Source organism: Aedes aegypti, chromosome 2 (genome assembly GCF_002204515.2).
Source record: "Aedes aegypti strain LVP_AGWG chromosome 2, AaegL5.0 Primary Assembly, whole genome shotgun sequence".
NCBI lineage: Eukaryota > Metazoa > Arthropoda > Insecta > Diptera > Culicidae > Aedes > Aedes aegypti.
Genome location: NC_035108.1, coordinates 62826648 through 62844621, shown reverse-complemented (window position 1 = coordinate 62844621; position 17974 = coordinate 62826648). Strand labels below are relative to the sequence as shown.

Here is a 17974-nt window from a genome sequence, read left to right as displayed (position 1 = left end):
ATATCGACGCTAGCGCCACGCAGCGGTCGAGTTCTGAACTAAATTGTATCTCAAAAGGAAGTTCTTATCCTCCTGAGCAACTTTGCTGAAGACTGCATCCTTCTATGTGCTCGCAATCTCGAGTTATCGCATAATTAGCCTCTACCGGAAGTTCGTATCGACGCTAGCGCCACGCGGTGGTCGAGTTCTGAACTAAATTGTATCCCATGTGGAAGTTCTTGGTCCCCGACGCAAGTTTGCTGAAGACAGTACATTCCTATATGGCCTGCATCTTATACAATTTGGTGATGACTGCAGATTTCTGGACTGAGTATACTGAAATTCCACGTGGCCAACATGGTCCCCTTCGTAGCCGATTCCCGGTGGCCACTGGATCCGGAACCGGTATTCCAGGTAGTGATCAGAATCTTGAGGAGTATATCTTTCGATTGCGGCATAAATTTCATTATTCGGTTGATATTTCGCTGATTTATAGGGGTATACATTTCTGGGTCATAATGACCCCAGTATCTTATTAAGTTGTTTTTTTGTGGCGCCATCTTAGAATCACCTTAAGAAAAAAAATTTTTGGTCTTGCGCTTCGTTTCCACAAAATATTAAAAGTCAGGGAATTTCAGAAAGATCCGTTTGATAACAACAGAGATATTGCAGGTTGAAATTCGATTTTGGGTCATTATGACCCCAGTATCTAACTAAGGTTAATAGGCAGATGCGTATAACAGTTTATCCGTGAACGTACTCCAACGGCTTTTATACACGAACAAAAGCAATGTCACTCGATGTTGATGCTTGTGTTATGATTACACCCTTCACCAAGATTTAATCAGTCTTACTAGCTCTAGTAGTAGATCTGATTAGATTCACTTCACTACGCACTGCAATATTACAGTCTAGTCAACCGTTTTACGTCGGGTAAGACGATAACAGAGCTAGAAACACAATAGATTTCGAGCGAAGTTTGGCGATAAAGCTAAGCACAAGTACGCGAACCGGCTGTCACTTCGGGTATGCCTATAGGAATATAGAAGTTCGTTTATGGACTGTTCAAGGAAAATCTATTAGAATTCTTTCAAGAATTGCGACGTCAATTTTTGCAGCTATTCTTTCAGGATTTTTTTTCCAGGAAATCTATGAGAATTATGTTAAAAAAAATCTGAATAAATACGACCAAGGCAAATTTCTTCTACGAATGCGAAAATTGGAACTATTGAAAAAATAAAGTTTTCAGTTTGTGAAAGTGCTCATAAGAATGCTAAACTGCAGGCTACCAAAAAGAGGAATAAGTAGAAGACAGACGTTCAAGAAACATACACTACCCGTCATAAATACAGACTCGCTTGATAAAGTATTGCAACACGCAGCTGAATATTGAATCACCTTGAAAAATTTAGCATCACTTCAAAACAGGAACATTCATGATGATCTATACCGCACCATTATAGATCTTCAGCAAAGTTGTTCAGTAAATCAAGGACATTCGAAAGGCAACTAGTTTGCTTCGCAATTTGGCCGCTAGGTGGCGTTAGTCAGCATGTAAAATTGAACATTTTAAGGGGGCAGGATCCGTCATTGATTTCAGAATTTTCAAAAGCAGTTTTTTCGTTCAAAATCAAGAAAATTTACAGGAAAATGTGTTCACTGTATTCTGTTCTCCAACCGACACACAGTGAACACATTTTCATCGAATATTTTCTAGTTTTGAACAGAAAAACTGCTTTTGTAGTTTTGATGTTGACGATGATTACGATGACGGAGCGTTGATCGTTAAGCATGTTCTATCTTGTGATCCACATGGGATGAAAGTTCGAGTCTTCGTTTTTCAGAAAGTCAAGGACAAACAGATGACAGGCAGTTTGGTATGCAATTTTGCCGCCACGTGGCGCTAGTGAGCATGCAGAATTAAGCATTTTAGGCTTGTTCTATCTTATGATATAGAAAATTCGAGCCTTCGACAAAGCTGTTCAGAAAGTCTAAGACATCCGGAAGACAGACAATTTGGTTCAAAAATTTGCCGCTAGAAAGCGCTAGTGAGCATGTGAAGTTCAATATTCTAAACTACTTTTATCTTGAGATCCAAATAACATAGAAAAATCGAGTCTTTGGCAAAGTTCTTCAGAATGTTAAGGAAATCCGAAAGGCAAACCGATTGGTTCTAAATTTTGCCGCTAAGTAGCACTACTAAGCATATCCAATCAAACATATAAAACAAATTCTATCCTGCGAACCAATGAGATAGAAAGTTTGAGTCTTCGGCAAAGTCGAGGACATTGGGAAGACACAGACAGTTTGATTTATAGTTTTGTCGTCAGGTGGCGCTATTGATCATGAATAAATGAATACATTATACTAGTTCTATTTCATAATTTTGATAAGAAAAAAATATTCAAGTTTTTGGCAAAGAAACCCGAAGGCCAAAGAAACCCGAAAGGCAAACAGTTAAGTTCGTAGGTGGCAGTAGTAAATATGTTGAATTGATAATTTTATGCTAATTCGGTATTGTAATTCTGATGAAATGAAAAATTCGAGTTTTCGGAAAACTTATCCAGACAGTCAAATAAATCCGGGCGTCAAAAAGTTTGATTCGTTATTCTCCCGCTGGATGGAGCTAGTGAGCGTGTGAAATTGAGCATTTTGATATTATAATTAAAGGGATCATCCCGTTTTTAAACACATAATCAATGTAACTGCGGTCCACTGCCATTTGTCATTTGGAAATGCATTTGGCGTTCGGAAGAGGTAGTGATTAATGTCAGAATCATATCATATTAAATTGATTCAGGTCTGATCCATTGTATATTCCAGTGTTTCATATTTGATTCATAGCTTAGTGTTTCAGGTATGATTTACTTCATGTGCGGGTGATTCAGGGCTGACTAACATCATATTCAAATTATTCAAGTCATTTATTCAATTGATTGACTCTATATTAAAACGATTCATGTTGATTCACTTCATACCCTGGTGAATAATGTCTGATTCTCTTTATATTCATGTGTTTCAGGTTTTATTCACTTCATATTCAAGTAATTTAGGTTGGATGGATATGAGTATGAATGGATGGATGAATGGATGAATATGGAGAGACCATATTTAAAAAAAATCATGTCGAATTTATCCCTAGCTCAAGTGATTGAGGACTGATTCACTTCATATTCAAGTGATTCAGATTTGATTCACTCCATATCTAAGTTATTCACGTCAGATTCACTTCATTTTCAAGTGATTCAGAATTGATTCAATTCGCTTATTTACTTCATATTCATCTGTTTCAGGTTTTATTCACTTAATGTTCATGTGGTTGCAAATGATTCATGTCTGATTCACTTAACTTTCAAGTGTTTCAAGTGCTATAAATTACTTGCTATTCAAATGGCTCAGGTTTGATTCATTTATAATTTAGGTCGTTCAGTTTTGTTTCACTGCATTTTCCAGTATAGAAAGTTCACTTCATGTTCAAGCAGTTCAGGGCTGATTCACTTTATTTTATATTCAGTGTGTCAAGTGTGGTTGACTTCATTTTCTAGAGATTAGCCCTGATTTACTTCATATTTTAGAAATTCATAACTGATTCACTTCATTTTCTTGTGATTGAGTTATGTTTTAATATTTTTACAAGTGACTCAGGTTTGATGCTTTTAATTTTTAAATGATTTGAGATGAAGTCTCTTCATAATCAAAACTGATTCGCTTTATATCCAAGTGTTTCAGATCTGTTATACTTCATATTTTTGTGATTCAAGTAGAATTCACTTAATATACAAGTGATTTAGGTCTGATATACTTTATATTCAAGTGATTCAGGACTGACTCACTTCATAGTCAAGTGATTTATGTTAGATTCGCTCCATATCAAAGTGATTCGTATCGGATTCATTGCGTTTTCAAACGCATCAGGTCTGATTCACTTGACATTCAAGTAATACAGGTCTGCATTACTTTATATTCAGGTCTGATACATTTCAAGTTTAAGTTTTCGTTTAACTGCATTTTCCAGTGATTCATCCCGAGCAGAAGTAAATAACTACCGAATACCAAATTGAGGCATTGCATACCAGATAATTTTCAATACTTACAACCTGAATGAGGTATGAATGAGCCCTGTATAATAGGTACCTCAAATAATACCTTTTGCATATTCTACAAATACCAAGCTGATAATTAGATCAGGTATTGTAATACCTAAATAATACTTGATGGATTTACATATAAAAGTGATTTTTTTCAATAATAGTTCAATACCTCCAGCAGTCCTCAATAGCTTTCGAATACCAAAATGAAGTATTTTTAATTGTTTGAAACATTTTTTTTTTCAAATACCTTTATAATATCAAAATGAGGTATTGACAACTGAACAATACCTAATTATGGTATGATGCCAAAATATGGTATGCATAAGTTATTGCGAGTTATTCTTTCCTCCTCGGGTGGTGTGGCTATTATTTGCGTTATAGCTGCTTTAAATATCATCATAGATTATCCCTGCTTGTAAGGGGCCGTCCATAAATGACGTAGCATTTTTTCACTGATTTTTTACACCCCCCTCCCCCCTCGTAGCATTTCGTCACAATTGCTGACACCCCCCTTGGAAAATACGTAGCATATCCATCAAGAAAATTGAATGATAGAACAATTTCGATAACACTCGAATCTGTTGTCCAGGCTTTTCCATCTAGTTTTATTCAGACTATTCCATCAAGAGCACTGATATATCAAAACAAATCGATGAGTATCAACTGGGTGGAGATCTTCTATGTTTTTTTTGAGAAATAAGCTCTAACAGAAAATATGAACAAAACTAAAACTTCCTTTCCAAGTCGTTAAAGCCTTGATTTGCAATTAATGAATTTATTTTTCAATTTATATATTTATAAATTAATTTATTAATACAGGAATATAATGTTCACATAATTATTTGAGCTTGCTTGAGCTTGAGCTTAATTGGCCGCCCGTGGATGCACTCCAGTATCGCCAGATCAGCTGCACTTACACAAGGAACCAACCGAATGACTGCTTGGGACTAACAGGCATCCTCAGTGTATAAGTGCTGGTGATCTTCTATTTTTAGGCAACAATGGCACCTGCCACGTCAGAATGCAGACCAATGAGGGGAAGGGGGAGGAATTGATGATGCATTGAACTGACTCCCACGTAGACCGTATATTCCACTGCATCCACGTCAGTTCATGCGGGAGTGTATGGATTGAGGGAAAGGCATGGCAGAGAGGTTTGCTTTTGTGGTTAGCAGACTGCCTATGTATCAGGCGTAAGAAAGGCGTGCGCGTGGAAGAATGGAAGCGTTAGGGAAACGGTTTCTTGTCCGTCTCTGGTTCTAACGTTTGCTATGAACGAATAGTTTGAGTGTGATATATTTAGAATGGAAGATAGAAGCAAGTGAGAGATATACAACTACAAAGTACGAGGAAAGGGACGGGCCTGGGATTGAACCCATGACCTTCTGCATATGAAGCAGAAGCGGTAGCCATCGGACCACCAACCCCGTCTAATGTTCACATAATTATTTAAAGCACTAAACAAATCTGTTTGGTTGTGCTACAGAAAATCTAAAATTTCTTAGATTTTTTTCAATCTTGTCATATGAATGTCTTGAAGCTGACTCATCATTTTAGAACCCAACTTTAGTCAAACAAAGAAAAACGATGTTTGATAAAAAAAATAATTGTATGCCATTTTTTTCAGCGCCTCTCATTTTACCGACGTGATTCAAAATGCTACATCCACTAGTTAGGACCCCTCCCTCCCCCTCGTCACACATGGTCACAAATTCGTGAAGACCCCCCTCCCCCCTAAAAAGCTACGTCATTTATGGACGACCCCTAAACAAATGTTGATCTTTTAATTATTGCCATTACAATTGCTAATATTCAGTAAGATATTTTTTATTAATTTAATCATAAGATTTTCTTACGAGTAAAGCTGGGATAGTGATTGTTGACATTATGAATTCTAATCTTTGCATGGTTTAAGTTTTAGTTTAAAATATTTTGGAGCGAGGTTGGAGATTTTATGAGCACCAAGTGCTCCGGGGAGCGTGATCTGAGAACCGCTGGGTTAGACTTTTGTTGTGGTGCAATTATGATGCTTGCGTATGATTATTTACCCATTTATAGATTCTTGCAATCGTTCCTTTTCCTTTCGTCGTTGTTGTGCCAAGCTTAAATCACACACGCCCAGCCGGTTGTTTAATCAATTTTGCGTTGCTATCGCAAACTGTAGTCTTCTGCGAAGTTCCCGAACCCCCACAAGTCGCACTAAACACTGACTTTCTTCTTTGTTCCCAACCCTAAAGATATTCCGTCGCAGAAGTATTCAATCATAAAGCGCCAATACGCTGCTGTTGCACGTGCACCTAATCACTCTCTAGTGCAGAAAAATCACTTTCTTTTCACCGCAATCTATCACTCCAGTCGCCACCGATAGCCCTCCGTAGTTTTCTAGTAGCCACTTCTTCGGGAGCTCTACAGACCACTCTAATCACGTAACACGCACGCTGCAGCACACACCCCCATTTGACAATAACTATAACTCACTAAACGCTCACTGTCCGATGAAGGTATGCAATGCTCAATTCGAATGTATGTATGATGGGGCTCTTAGGGTATCGCAATCCCAGCCTCAACCAAACGAAATGATTGCTTCAATCGCAAGCTGCAGTGCCAACAATAATGATCTCCGATCTTGGCAATTAATCATCACACACGAGCGATTCCGCGCGCGCGTTTTTTTTTCTTGTGTCTCTATTCGGCAAAACTAATTTCGCGATCAAGATCGATCAGTTTTTTTTTTACTAGACGCGAAAACGTCCAACGCCAACTAAATCTAGCGAGTGACTAACTCTGGACGGTGGTGGTACGAGCAACGATGACGCGGGAACCTCGAAGCGTCGTGATGCCCTCCGAGGTGGTGTGGTCGCTCAGTTTAGTACGAGTTCCTCTGTTTGGGTTAGTAGTTCTCACTCTCTTCATGGCAAGTGGCGTCGACAGCGCTGATAAAACACCTTTCAGGTGAGTCACTTCAGCGCTTTGGTGGGTAAGACATGGACGTTGCCAGGATTACCATCATTCTATATAAACAGTTTTTCAAACTTCTCATTAAGGCCCAAGTAAAAATGGGACAAATGCCAAAAGTGATAAAGCATTTTTCGCCGTTAAATCGACAAATCGAAAAAAAAAATAAAAACACAGCTTTTTATTTGCAAAATAAAAAGGCTGAGTGTTTTTATTTTTTTGATTTGTTGATTTCAAGGGCGAAAACTGCTTTTTCATTTTTGACATTTGCTTCATTTTTACTTGCACCTTAATACTAACAGGAAGCTTCTTTGGTGATTTCTTTGAACATACTTCCACAAAATTTATCAGAAGTTTGTTCAGAGATTTCCAACTATATTTTCCTAAGAACTCAAATATTCGTTGTTCTAATTTCTCAAAAAACTACGCTTATGGAATAAGGCACCTCCGGCCGGTGTGGCGTAGTAACCTCGCTCACAACAACTGATAGCAGCGCCGGAGAGCCACAGCCACTCGTGAGGCAAGGTGGTGCTCATTGATGCATCGCGGAACGAATCCATAGCTCGCTAAGTGGAACGAAACCCGGCGTGCGGCGGCAACGCGGAGCGCAGTGACTGTTGTGTTGTTGTCTCGGGTATTTGATAAAAGCTTCATAAAGACTTCTGCAGGTCCCGGGACTTGGTACAGCAGTTATCTGCCGTCATGCTTGTTTATCCAATACATGGATCGGTGTCTTGATCGTCGAATACGATGACGATGGCCGTTGTGCGTTGTGTTTACACCCAGGTATTCGCAACAAAGCGCACATTGACGAAAAACGGGTTTGTTGCGCAATGACGGTGAAGCCGGTCGTTTTTTCTCCCTTTCGATACGATAAGGGGGACACGATGACGGATGGACACTGCTGGATTGTTATGTTGCGGAATTTAAAGGGGACGTTGTTGTAAATAATGATAAAGACTTTTTTTTTTTGACGCAGAATTACGTTTACGTTTTTGCAACACGATATTCATATTTTTACACATTTTTTTTCACAAGTTCTCAAAAACTCTTCAATGTTCAGAATTTGTGTCGATACTGCCCATCAATTCCTGGTTTTGATAATATGTATTCGAATTTGATAATATTCTGAACTATTTTGGAGAACCGACACTTCCCATATAAAACATCTTAAACATCCATTTTGTTTTAACCAATTTATAAAATAAACAAGATGTGATCTATACAATGTTGGGTAATGATGAGCTTCTCCGGAAAATCATACAAATGGGCGAAATTAAATTTAAAAATTACAATAAGTTTTTTGTTTTAAATTTCTCAAGATCTTTTCGGGCGAAGTGGTACCAGAAACATAAACGCCAATTACTTATATACGGTTGCACCAATTTGTTTCATTCAACAGACTCTCATCAAAGTAGTGTTTCGAAAGCGAATAGACAAACATGATAAACATTCTGTTGCTAGAAAACCAATGATCAAAAGTTTTTGCGATTTTGCGAAGACGTAGTGCAAAAATATTGAAGAACAAAAAAGTCATTGCGATTAGAATATTTTTGTAGTGTAAAAATAATGCTGCTAGTAAGTAGGTAGAGGGTTCAATTATTGTGGAGTGCTCATAACTTATTGTATTATGGGTCACCTAGTCCAAATTATTCAAATGTCTATTCTGCAATTCAAATGGATATGATGCATGAAGGTGGGTGACCCGTAATAATGTGACCACTGTATATACTAGCGTTGGGCGATTTTGAATCGATGTTCCGAAAATCGATGTTTGCATTCCGATTAATCGATTTTTTGAATCGATGTTTGGAGCACCTAAAATCGGGTGAATCGATTCTCTTCATTCGATTTTTTGATTCGATTCATTTTGTTCAAATCGTTAAATATTTCTTAATAAGTTTGTGGAGAAGAAATCATATTTTGAACTAGTACTGGGTCTTCAATAATACTCCATGGATTCCCCCAAGAGTTCTTCTTGAAATTTCTCTAGAGATTCTCCCATTAATTCCTGCTAGAATATTATCAGAACTTATGCTAAAAATTTCTCCATGGATTTCATTAAAAAAAAATCTCTACATATCCTACAGTAAAATCTCTATAATTTTTTTTTAAATCTATTCACGGATTTCTTTAGATATTTCTCCTCAGATTTTTCGAGAAATTTTTCTATTTTAATACTCCTATAAGGATTCTTTCAGGGATTTATCCAACAAAATTCTACAGGGGTTTTTCCAGCAAAAAATCTACAGGGGTTTTTCCAGGGATTTCTCTAGCGATTCCACCTGCAAAATTTCTACATCGATTCTTCCTAGGATACCTCAATTCATCAGTGATTCCTCCAAAGATGTCTCCAAGAGTCCTTCGTGGAAGCCTACACTGCCCATATCTGCATATTTGTCACATTCGACATTTTTGACAAATTGAAGTTAATACCATGGAGAGTCATCAAATGATAAATACTTTCGATCAACTAACTGAAATATGTGAGATTGTTCTAGAAAATTCGAAAAAAAATACCAAGTTGTTTTGTCAGATTGGTAATTATAACCGCATAACAGTAACATTGAGATTATAAATGAGCCTCGTAATGTAACAGCAATGAAATTTCTACCAGAATTATTTTCTGACTATTCACCTAGTATGCTATATGAGTTGTACAAAATATCAGCTTCAAATGAGCACTTTTGAGTTCCTGGTAATTTTTAGAAATTTTAGTTTCCTCCCATACTGCCATGAAATGTACTCTTGGTATTCCATTTACTCAATGCCTACTTTTGTCGAATGTTACAAATATGCAGTTATGGGCAGTACAGGAGTCTATCCAAAGACTCCTACAGAGATTTCTCTATGCAAATCTTTACAGGAATTCCTGCAGAGATTTCTCCAGCTTTTTCTTCAGGAATTTCTCCAAAGATCGCTTCAGAAAAATCTCTACATGGTTTCCTGTAGATATCGTTTCAGGAATGAACTGGTAGAGATTTGACTGTATATATAAATGAAATATGAGTTTTGTCTACGCAGTCTTCATTATAAATAGAACGTTGAAAAAAATAAAGACTGCGTTACTGAAAAGCATGTATGCTGTTCCGGGGATTTTTGTAAGAAATTCCTCCAGAGCTTTCCTCGAGAATCCTTTCTTGGGCTCTTGCAAGAATTTCTCCAGCGATCCGTATAAGAACTCATAAAATAATTTCTTGTAAAATCCCCAATTGAATGGTAGAATCTCTGGAATAATTCGTTATAGAATTCCTGGAGCGATCCCTGGAGGAAATCTTAGAAGTAAATCCTAGAGGAATCTGAGAGAATTCACTGTGGAAATATTTTAAGTAATCCTTGAAGAAATGTTACTTAGAGAAACCTCTGACATTCTGCAAAAATCTCTGTAGAGATCTTCTTGGAGGAATCCTTAGGGATATCTCTTAATTTTTATTACAGGAATGTCAGGAGAAATCGCTTGAAGAATCTTTGGAAGAATCGCTGGAGAAGTGCTTGAAGTAATCTATGCAATAATTCCTGGAAAAGTTCCCTGAGGATGGATTAATTCCCGGAGAAATCTATCTGGAGTGAATACTTCAGAGTTTTTGCAATTCCCTCACAGGTCTTTTTTTTTATTGAATTCTTCTACGATCTGATTTTAAAATTGTTTTCGGTATTTCTCAAGTTATTATTTTTGGATTTGTCGGAATAATAGTCTGATTTTTTTCTAGAGGATAATTTTGAATTTTCTCAAGAGGATTTTTTAAAAACACTTCAGAGTACTTTTCAATAATGCGTCCCAATGAAGCTATTTTTGGAATTCCTCCAGCTGTTCTTTCTAGTATAAGTCCATAAGATATTTCCAACATTCGTTCGAGTTAATGTCATTTATTCAATTGTTCCAGAAATCTACTGAAGGTCTCCTCGAAGTTCTACATGAGTCTAATTTGATTCTTCTAATCCTTTATTATAGAATTTTACGAGAAATTTGGATTTTTGGGATTTTTTCATTGGTGTTTGCGAAATTGCTTAATTTTTTTTACAAATCTTTTTTCAAGATAATTTGACGAAGTTTTTCTGAGTTCTTCCTGCCAATATTGTTATCATACAAAACCTTTATGCAAATTCTTGTTGAAATTTCTGCAGAAGCTGATTCAAAAGAAATGTCCAGAAGTTAACGGAGAAGAATGTTTTATGTTGGCGTTGCTATCCTGTTAATTATTTTTACTTACGCAAAAATAATTGATTCTGAATCAAATCAACTACTTCAGCACTAAATTTTACGTTAGATCAAATTCACACACTCTATTGATTTTACATACCTCCATGAGTCGATGTTCCATGATTCGATATCGACTCATGGGATAATAGTAAAAACAAACTTTCATGGTTACTATGATGGTCCCTAGAAGCAGCTATCCAAAGGAATGCTGTTCCATGACTCGATATTTCCATGAGTCGATGGTCCCTTCAATATTAACTCATGGAGGTTTCACTGTACTATAAACTTTTAATTATCTCAATAATAATATTGATAATTATCACTATCCGAACACATTCACATCTTTATACTTCAAGTTATGCTCGCAAATCTACTTACTCTAACTTGCGAAGAATAGTGTAGGTGATTAGAAAATCACAACTCAAGCAGAAGATTACGTTCAAATTAAAGTATATGACGTGCACTTTTTTAAGTAGGGGTAAGAAAATGTAGGAAGTTTCTTATGAAATGTGCTCAAGAGTTTCTTTCGGAATTCTATCTCTTATTTCTTCTAGAGAAACGCCACAGAATTTTTTTTCGGGGACATCCTTATAAATTATTTCCTAGGAGAGACACCCTCAGTACTCCTCAAGGCGTAATTTTATCAATTTATTTATTTATCCAATGATTTTAAAAATTACTCCTTAAATTACTGTTTAGGTCTTTTTGGAGTTTCTCACGAATTTCTTTCAGCAATTTATTTCTTTGTTTTCATTAAAAATTAGCCACGTGGTGGTCGTGTTCTAAACTAAATTGTGTCTTATGTGGAAGTCCTTATCCTCCTGAGCAACTTTTCCGAAGACTGCATCTTTCTATGTGTTCGCATTCTTGTATTATCGCACAATTAGCCCCTACCGGAAGGCCACATCAACGTAAGCGTCACGCGGTGATCGAGTTCTGAACTAAATTGTATCTCATGTGGAAGTCCTTATCCTCCTGAGCAACTTTGCCGAAGACAGCATCCTTCTATGTGCTCGCAATCTCGAGTTATCGCATAATAAGCCCCTACCGGAAGTTCATAGCAACGCCAACGTCATGCAGCGGTCGAGCTCTGAACTAAATTGTATCTCATGTGGAAGTCCTTATCCTCCTGAACATTTTTGCCGAAGACAGCATCCTTCTATGTGCTCGCAATCTCGAGTTATCGCATAATAAGCCCCTACCAGAAGTTCATAGCAACGCCAACGTCACGCAGCGGTCGAGCTCTGAACTAAATTGTATCTCATGAGGAAGTGCTTATCCTCCTGAGCAACTTTGCCGAAGACAGCATCCTTCTATGTGTTCGCAATCTCGAGTTATCGCATAATTAGCCTCTACCGGAACTTCATATCGACGCTAGCGCCACGCAACGGTCGAGTTCTGAACTAAATTGTAAGGTACCGTGGGGTAAGTGGATACAGAAAAATCAATAGTTAACTTCATTATTATGTACAGCCAACGTGAATAATGTAACTCAAACTTTTTTCTGTGGATAACAAATAAGGGACTATTATACTTCAAATCGTCATTTATTTCGATTTTTCTAATTGTTATGTATTGAGTATGAGAGACATAAAAATTTGCGGCAAATGACATACTTGCCCCACCATGGTGGGGTAAGTGGATCACCTTTAAAAAAAATCTGTTCTCGAAACAAATGTAGTGTGATTATGTTTAATAAGAATGATATTACCCTCGCTCTTGTTATTAGTGCTACTTATGTTACATTTAAATACTTTAAAATTAAAAAGTATTTTTATTAAATCAAAATATTATAAAAAGTATGTATATATTAATTCATACTAATTTGAACAAAAAAAAAAAACATTGTAACTAGAAAAATTTGGAGAAAATTCTTCCTTTTATACGCATAAGTTATACAGAAGTATTGTAGGATTATTCTTAAAGATATTTTCGTAAAACACTCATGGTTTAAAAACATTAGTTACATTTACTTTTGAATAATAAACTGAAATCCTTCTATTTTATTTATGAATATATGTGTATCATCTGTCTAGAACAATTTATATGGTCAAATAAGGTACGATACTATGCTTTCGATTGGAAAATAAGTATATTTTGCTCTTTTACAATTCAGCTTAGATAAACCACGAAAAGTTTCGTGTGAATTTTGAAATTATTATTCTTTTAATATTTTTTTATACAAGAAAGGTTAAAAAAACTTTTAGGTGGATTAATTCAAATTTTCTATGGCCAATTTGACAAATTCAAGCTGGGAATGGAACAAAATAAAGGAAAACAACATTTGCGGATATTATAGCTTATTAAAATTCTCGTAAGCAGTCTGCCAATAAATGATAATTATTCTTGATCCACTTACCCCACCCCATCAAAAAGTAGGGGTAAGTGTACCATGTCCAATATATTTGTATTTATTTATAAAAATCACATATTCTTCATTGTGATTCATTCAATTAGAACTGAAATGCTCACCATGTGTCGAAAAAAATAATAGAATTCGATTTTAGACAGAGATACAATGAATTTTTGATTGATGGAAAACAATTTTCAAATTGATTACTTTTTGCAGCTAACAAGTTTGCTTGTGTTAGTGTACGTGTAGTACCAGTTTTGCAATAGTTTCAGTGTGGGCGTAAGAATATAACCTAAAACGAAGCAATGGTGCGAAAACATTCAACATATTCAAGTATTTATGCTTTATATTGACAAATGATCCACTTACCCCACTGCTACACTTCCCCCACTGTACCTTATCTCAAAAGGAAGTTCTTATCCTCCTGAGCAACTTTGCTGAAGACTGCATCCTTCTATGTGCTCGCAATCTCGAGGTATCGCATAATTAGCTCCTACCGGAAGTTCAAATCGACGCTAGCGCCACGCAGCGGTCGAGTTCTGAACTAAATTGTATCTCATGAGGAAGTGCTTATCCTCCTGAGCAACTTTGCCCAAGACAGCATCCTTCTATGTTTTGTATATTATGTGGAAGTCCTTATCCTCCTGAGCAACTTTGTCGAAGACAGCATCCTTCTATATGCTCGCAATCTCGTGTTATCGCATAATTAGCCCTAACCGAAAGTCCACATCGACACTAGCGCCACGCGGTGGTCGAGTTCTGAACTAAATTGTATCTTATGTGGAAGTCCTTATCCTCATGAACAACTTTGCCGAAGACTGCATCTTTCTATGTGCTCGCAATCTCGAGTTATCGCATAATTAGCTCCTACCGGAAGTTCATATCGTCGCTAGCGCCACGCAGCGGTCGAGTTCTGAACTAAATTGTATCTCAAAAGGAAGTTTATATCCTCCTGAGCAACTTTGCTGAAGACTGCATCCTTCTATGTGCTCGCAATCTCGAGTTATCGCATAATTAGCTCCTACCGGAAGTTCATATCGACGCTAGCGCCACGCAGCGGTCGAGTTCTGAACTAAATTGTATCTCAAAAGGAAGTTCTTATCCTCCTGAGCAACTTTGCTGAAGACTGCATTCTTCTATGTGCTCGCAATCTCGAGTTATCGCATAATTAGCTCCTACCGGAAGTTCATATCGACACTAGCGCCACGCAGCGGTCGAGTTCTGAACTAAATTGTATCTCAAAAGGAAGTTTATATCCTCCTGAGCAACTTTGCTGAAGACTGCATCCTTCTATGTGCTCGCAATCTCGAGTTATCGCATAATTAGCTCCTACCGGAAGTTCATATCGACGCTAGCGCCACGCAGCGGTCGAGTTCTGAACTAAATTGTATCTCAAAAGGAAGTTCTTATCCTCCTGAGCAACTTTGCTGAAGACTGCATTCTTCTATGTGCTCGCAATCTCGAGTTATCGCATAATTAGCTCCTACCGGAAGTTCATATCGACACTAGCGCCACGCAGCGGTCGAGTTCTGAACTAAATTGTATCTCAAAAGGAAGTTTATATCCTCCTGAGCAACTTTGCTGAAGACTGCATCCTTCTATGTGCTCGCAATCTCGAGTTATCGCATAATTAGCTCCTACCGGAAGTTCATATCGACGCTAGCGCCACGCAGCGGTCGAGTTCTGAACTAAATTGTATCTCAAAAGGAAGTTCTTATCCTCCTGAGCAACTTTGCTGAAGACTGCATCCTTCTATGTGCTCGCAATCTCGAGTTATCGCATAATTAGCCTCTACCGGAAGTTCGTATCGACGCTAGCGCCACGCGGTGGTCGAGTTCTGAACTAAATTGTATCCCATGTGGAAGTTCTTGGTCCCCGACGCAAGTTTGCTGAAGACAGTACATTCCTATATGGCCTGCATCTTATACAATTTGGTGATGACTGCAGATTTCTGGACTGAGTATACTGAAATTCCACGTGGCCAACATGGTCCCCTTCGTAGCCGATTCCCGGTGGCCACTGGATCCGGAACCGGTATTCCAGGTAGTGATCAGAATCTTGAGGAGTATATCTTTCGATTGCGGCATAAATTTCATTATTCGGTTGATATTTCGCTGAATTATAGGGGTATACATTTCTGGGTCATAATGACCCCAGTATCTTATTAAGTTGTTTTTTTGTGGCGCCATCTTAGAATCACCTTAAGAAAAAAAATTTTTGGTCTTGCGCTTCGTTTCCACAAAATATTAAAAGTCAGGGAATTTCAGAAAGATCCGTTTGATAACAACAGAGATATTGCAGGTTGAAATTCGATTTTGGGTCATTATGACCCCAGTATCTAACTAAGGTTAATAGGCAGATGCGTATAACAGTTTATCCGTGAACGTACTCCAACGGCTTTTATACACGAACAAAAGCAATGTCACTCGATGTTGATGCTTGTGTTATGATTACACCCTTCACCAAGATTTAATCAGTCTTACTAGCTCTAGTAGTAGATCTGATTAGATTCACTTCACTACGCACTGCAATATTACAGTCTAGTCAACCGTTTTACGTCGGGTAAGACGATAACAGAGCTAGAAACACAATAGATTTCGAGCGAAGTTTGGCGATAAAGCTAAGCACAAGTACGCGAACCGGCTGTCACTTCGGGTATGCCTATAGGAATATAGAAGTTCGTTTATGGACTGTTCAAGGAAAATCTATTAGAATTCTTTCAAGAATTGCGACGTCAATTTTTGCAGCTATTCTTTCAGGATTTTTTTTCCAGGAAATCTATGAGAATTATGTTAAAAAAAATCTGAATAAATACGACCAAGGCAAATTTCTTCTACGAATGCGAAAATTGGAACTATTGAAAAAATAAAGTTTTCAGTTTGTGAAAGTGCTCATAAGAATGCTAAACTGCAGGCTACCAAAAAGAGGAATAAGTAGAAGACAGACGTTCAAGAAACATACACTACCCGTCATAAATACAGACTCGCTTGATAAAGTATTGCAACACGCAGCTGAATATTGAATCACCTTGAAAAATTTAGCATCACTTCAAAACAGGAACATTCATGATGATCTATACCGCACCATTATAGATCTTCAGCAAAGTTGTTCAGTAAATCAAGGACATTCGAAAGGCAACTAGTTTGCTTCGCAATTTGGCCGCTAGGTGGCGTTAGTCAGCATGTAAAATTGAACATTTTAAGGGGGCAGGATCCGTCATTGATTTCAGAATTTTCAAAAGCAGTTTTTTTCGTTCAAAATCAAGAAAATTTACAGGAAAATGTGTTCACTGTATTCTGTTCTCCAACCGACACACAGTGAACACATTTTCATCGAATATTTTCTAGTTTTGAACAGAAAAACTGCTTTTGTAGTTTTGATGTTGACGATGATTACGATGACGGAGCGTTGATCGTTAAGCATGTTCTATCTTGTGATCCACATGGGATGAAAGTTCGAGTCTTCGTTTTTCAGAAAGTCAAGGACAAACAGATGACAGGCAGTTTGGTATGCAATTTTGCCGCCACGTGGCGCTAGTGAGCATGCAGAATTAAGCATTTTAGGCTTGTTCTATCTTATGATATAGAAAATTCGAGCCTTCGACAAAGCTGTTCAGAAAGTCTAAGACATCCGGAAGACAGACAATTTGGTTCAAAAATTTGCCGCTAGAAAGCGCTAGTGAGCATGTGAAGTTCAATATTCTAAACTACTTTTATCTTGAGATCCAAATAACATAGAAAAATCGAGTCTTTGGCAAAGTTCTTCAGAATGTTAAGGAAATCCGAAAGGCAAACCGATTGGTTCTAAATTTTGCCGCTAAGTAGCACTACTAAGCATATCCAATCAAACATATAAAACAAATTCTATCCTGCGAACCAATGAGATAGAAAGTTTGAGTCTTCGGCAAAGTCGAGGACATTGGGAAGACACAGACAGTTTGATTTATAGTTTTGTCGTCAGGTGGCGCTATTGATCATGAATAAATGAATACATTATACTAGTTCTATTTCATAATTTTGATAAGAAAAAAATATTCAAGTTTTTGGCAAAGAAACCCGAAGGCCAAAGAAACCCGAAAGGCAAACAGTTAAGTTCGTAGGTGGCAGTAGTAAATATGTTGAATTGATAATTTTATGCTAATTCGGTATTGTAATTCTGATGAAATGAAAAATTCGAGTTTTCGGAAAACTTATCCAGACAGTCAAATAAATCCGGGCGTCAAAAAGTTTGATTCGTTATTCTCCCGCTGGATGGAGCTAGTGAGCGTGTGAAATTGAGCATTTTGATATTATAATTAAAGGGATCATCCCGTTTTTAAACACATAATCAATGTAACTGCGGTCCACTGCCATTTGTCATTTGGAAATGCATTTGGCGTTCGGAAGAGGTAGTGAT

The 17974-nt window shown here is 37.3% G+C and overlaps 1 protein-coding gene across 21 annotated transcripts in view; it reads right to left on the bottom strand.

The window, feature by feature from the left end:
- Positions 1 to 17974, bottom strand: part of LOC5576943 (sorbin and SH3 domain-containing protein 1) — a 554761-nt gene that overhangs the window by 107219 nt on the left and 429568 nt on the right. The window contains exon 1 of one of the 21 annotated variants that reach the window (XM_021841011.1): positions 6119 to 6847. The exons of the other annotated variants lie outside the window; for them this stretch is intronic. Coding sequence (XP_021696703.1) covers positions 6119 to 6122 — 4 coding nt within the window. The 5' untranslated portion in view covers positions 6123 to 6847. Of the gene's footprint in view, positions 1 to 6118; positions 6848 to 17974 lie in introns of those variants that run through there. 21 annotated transcript variants of the gene reach the window in all.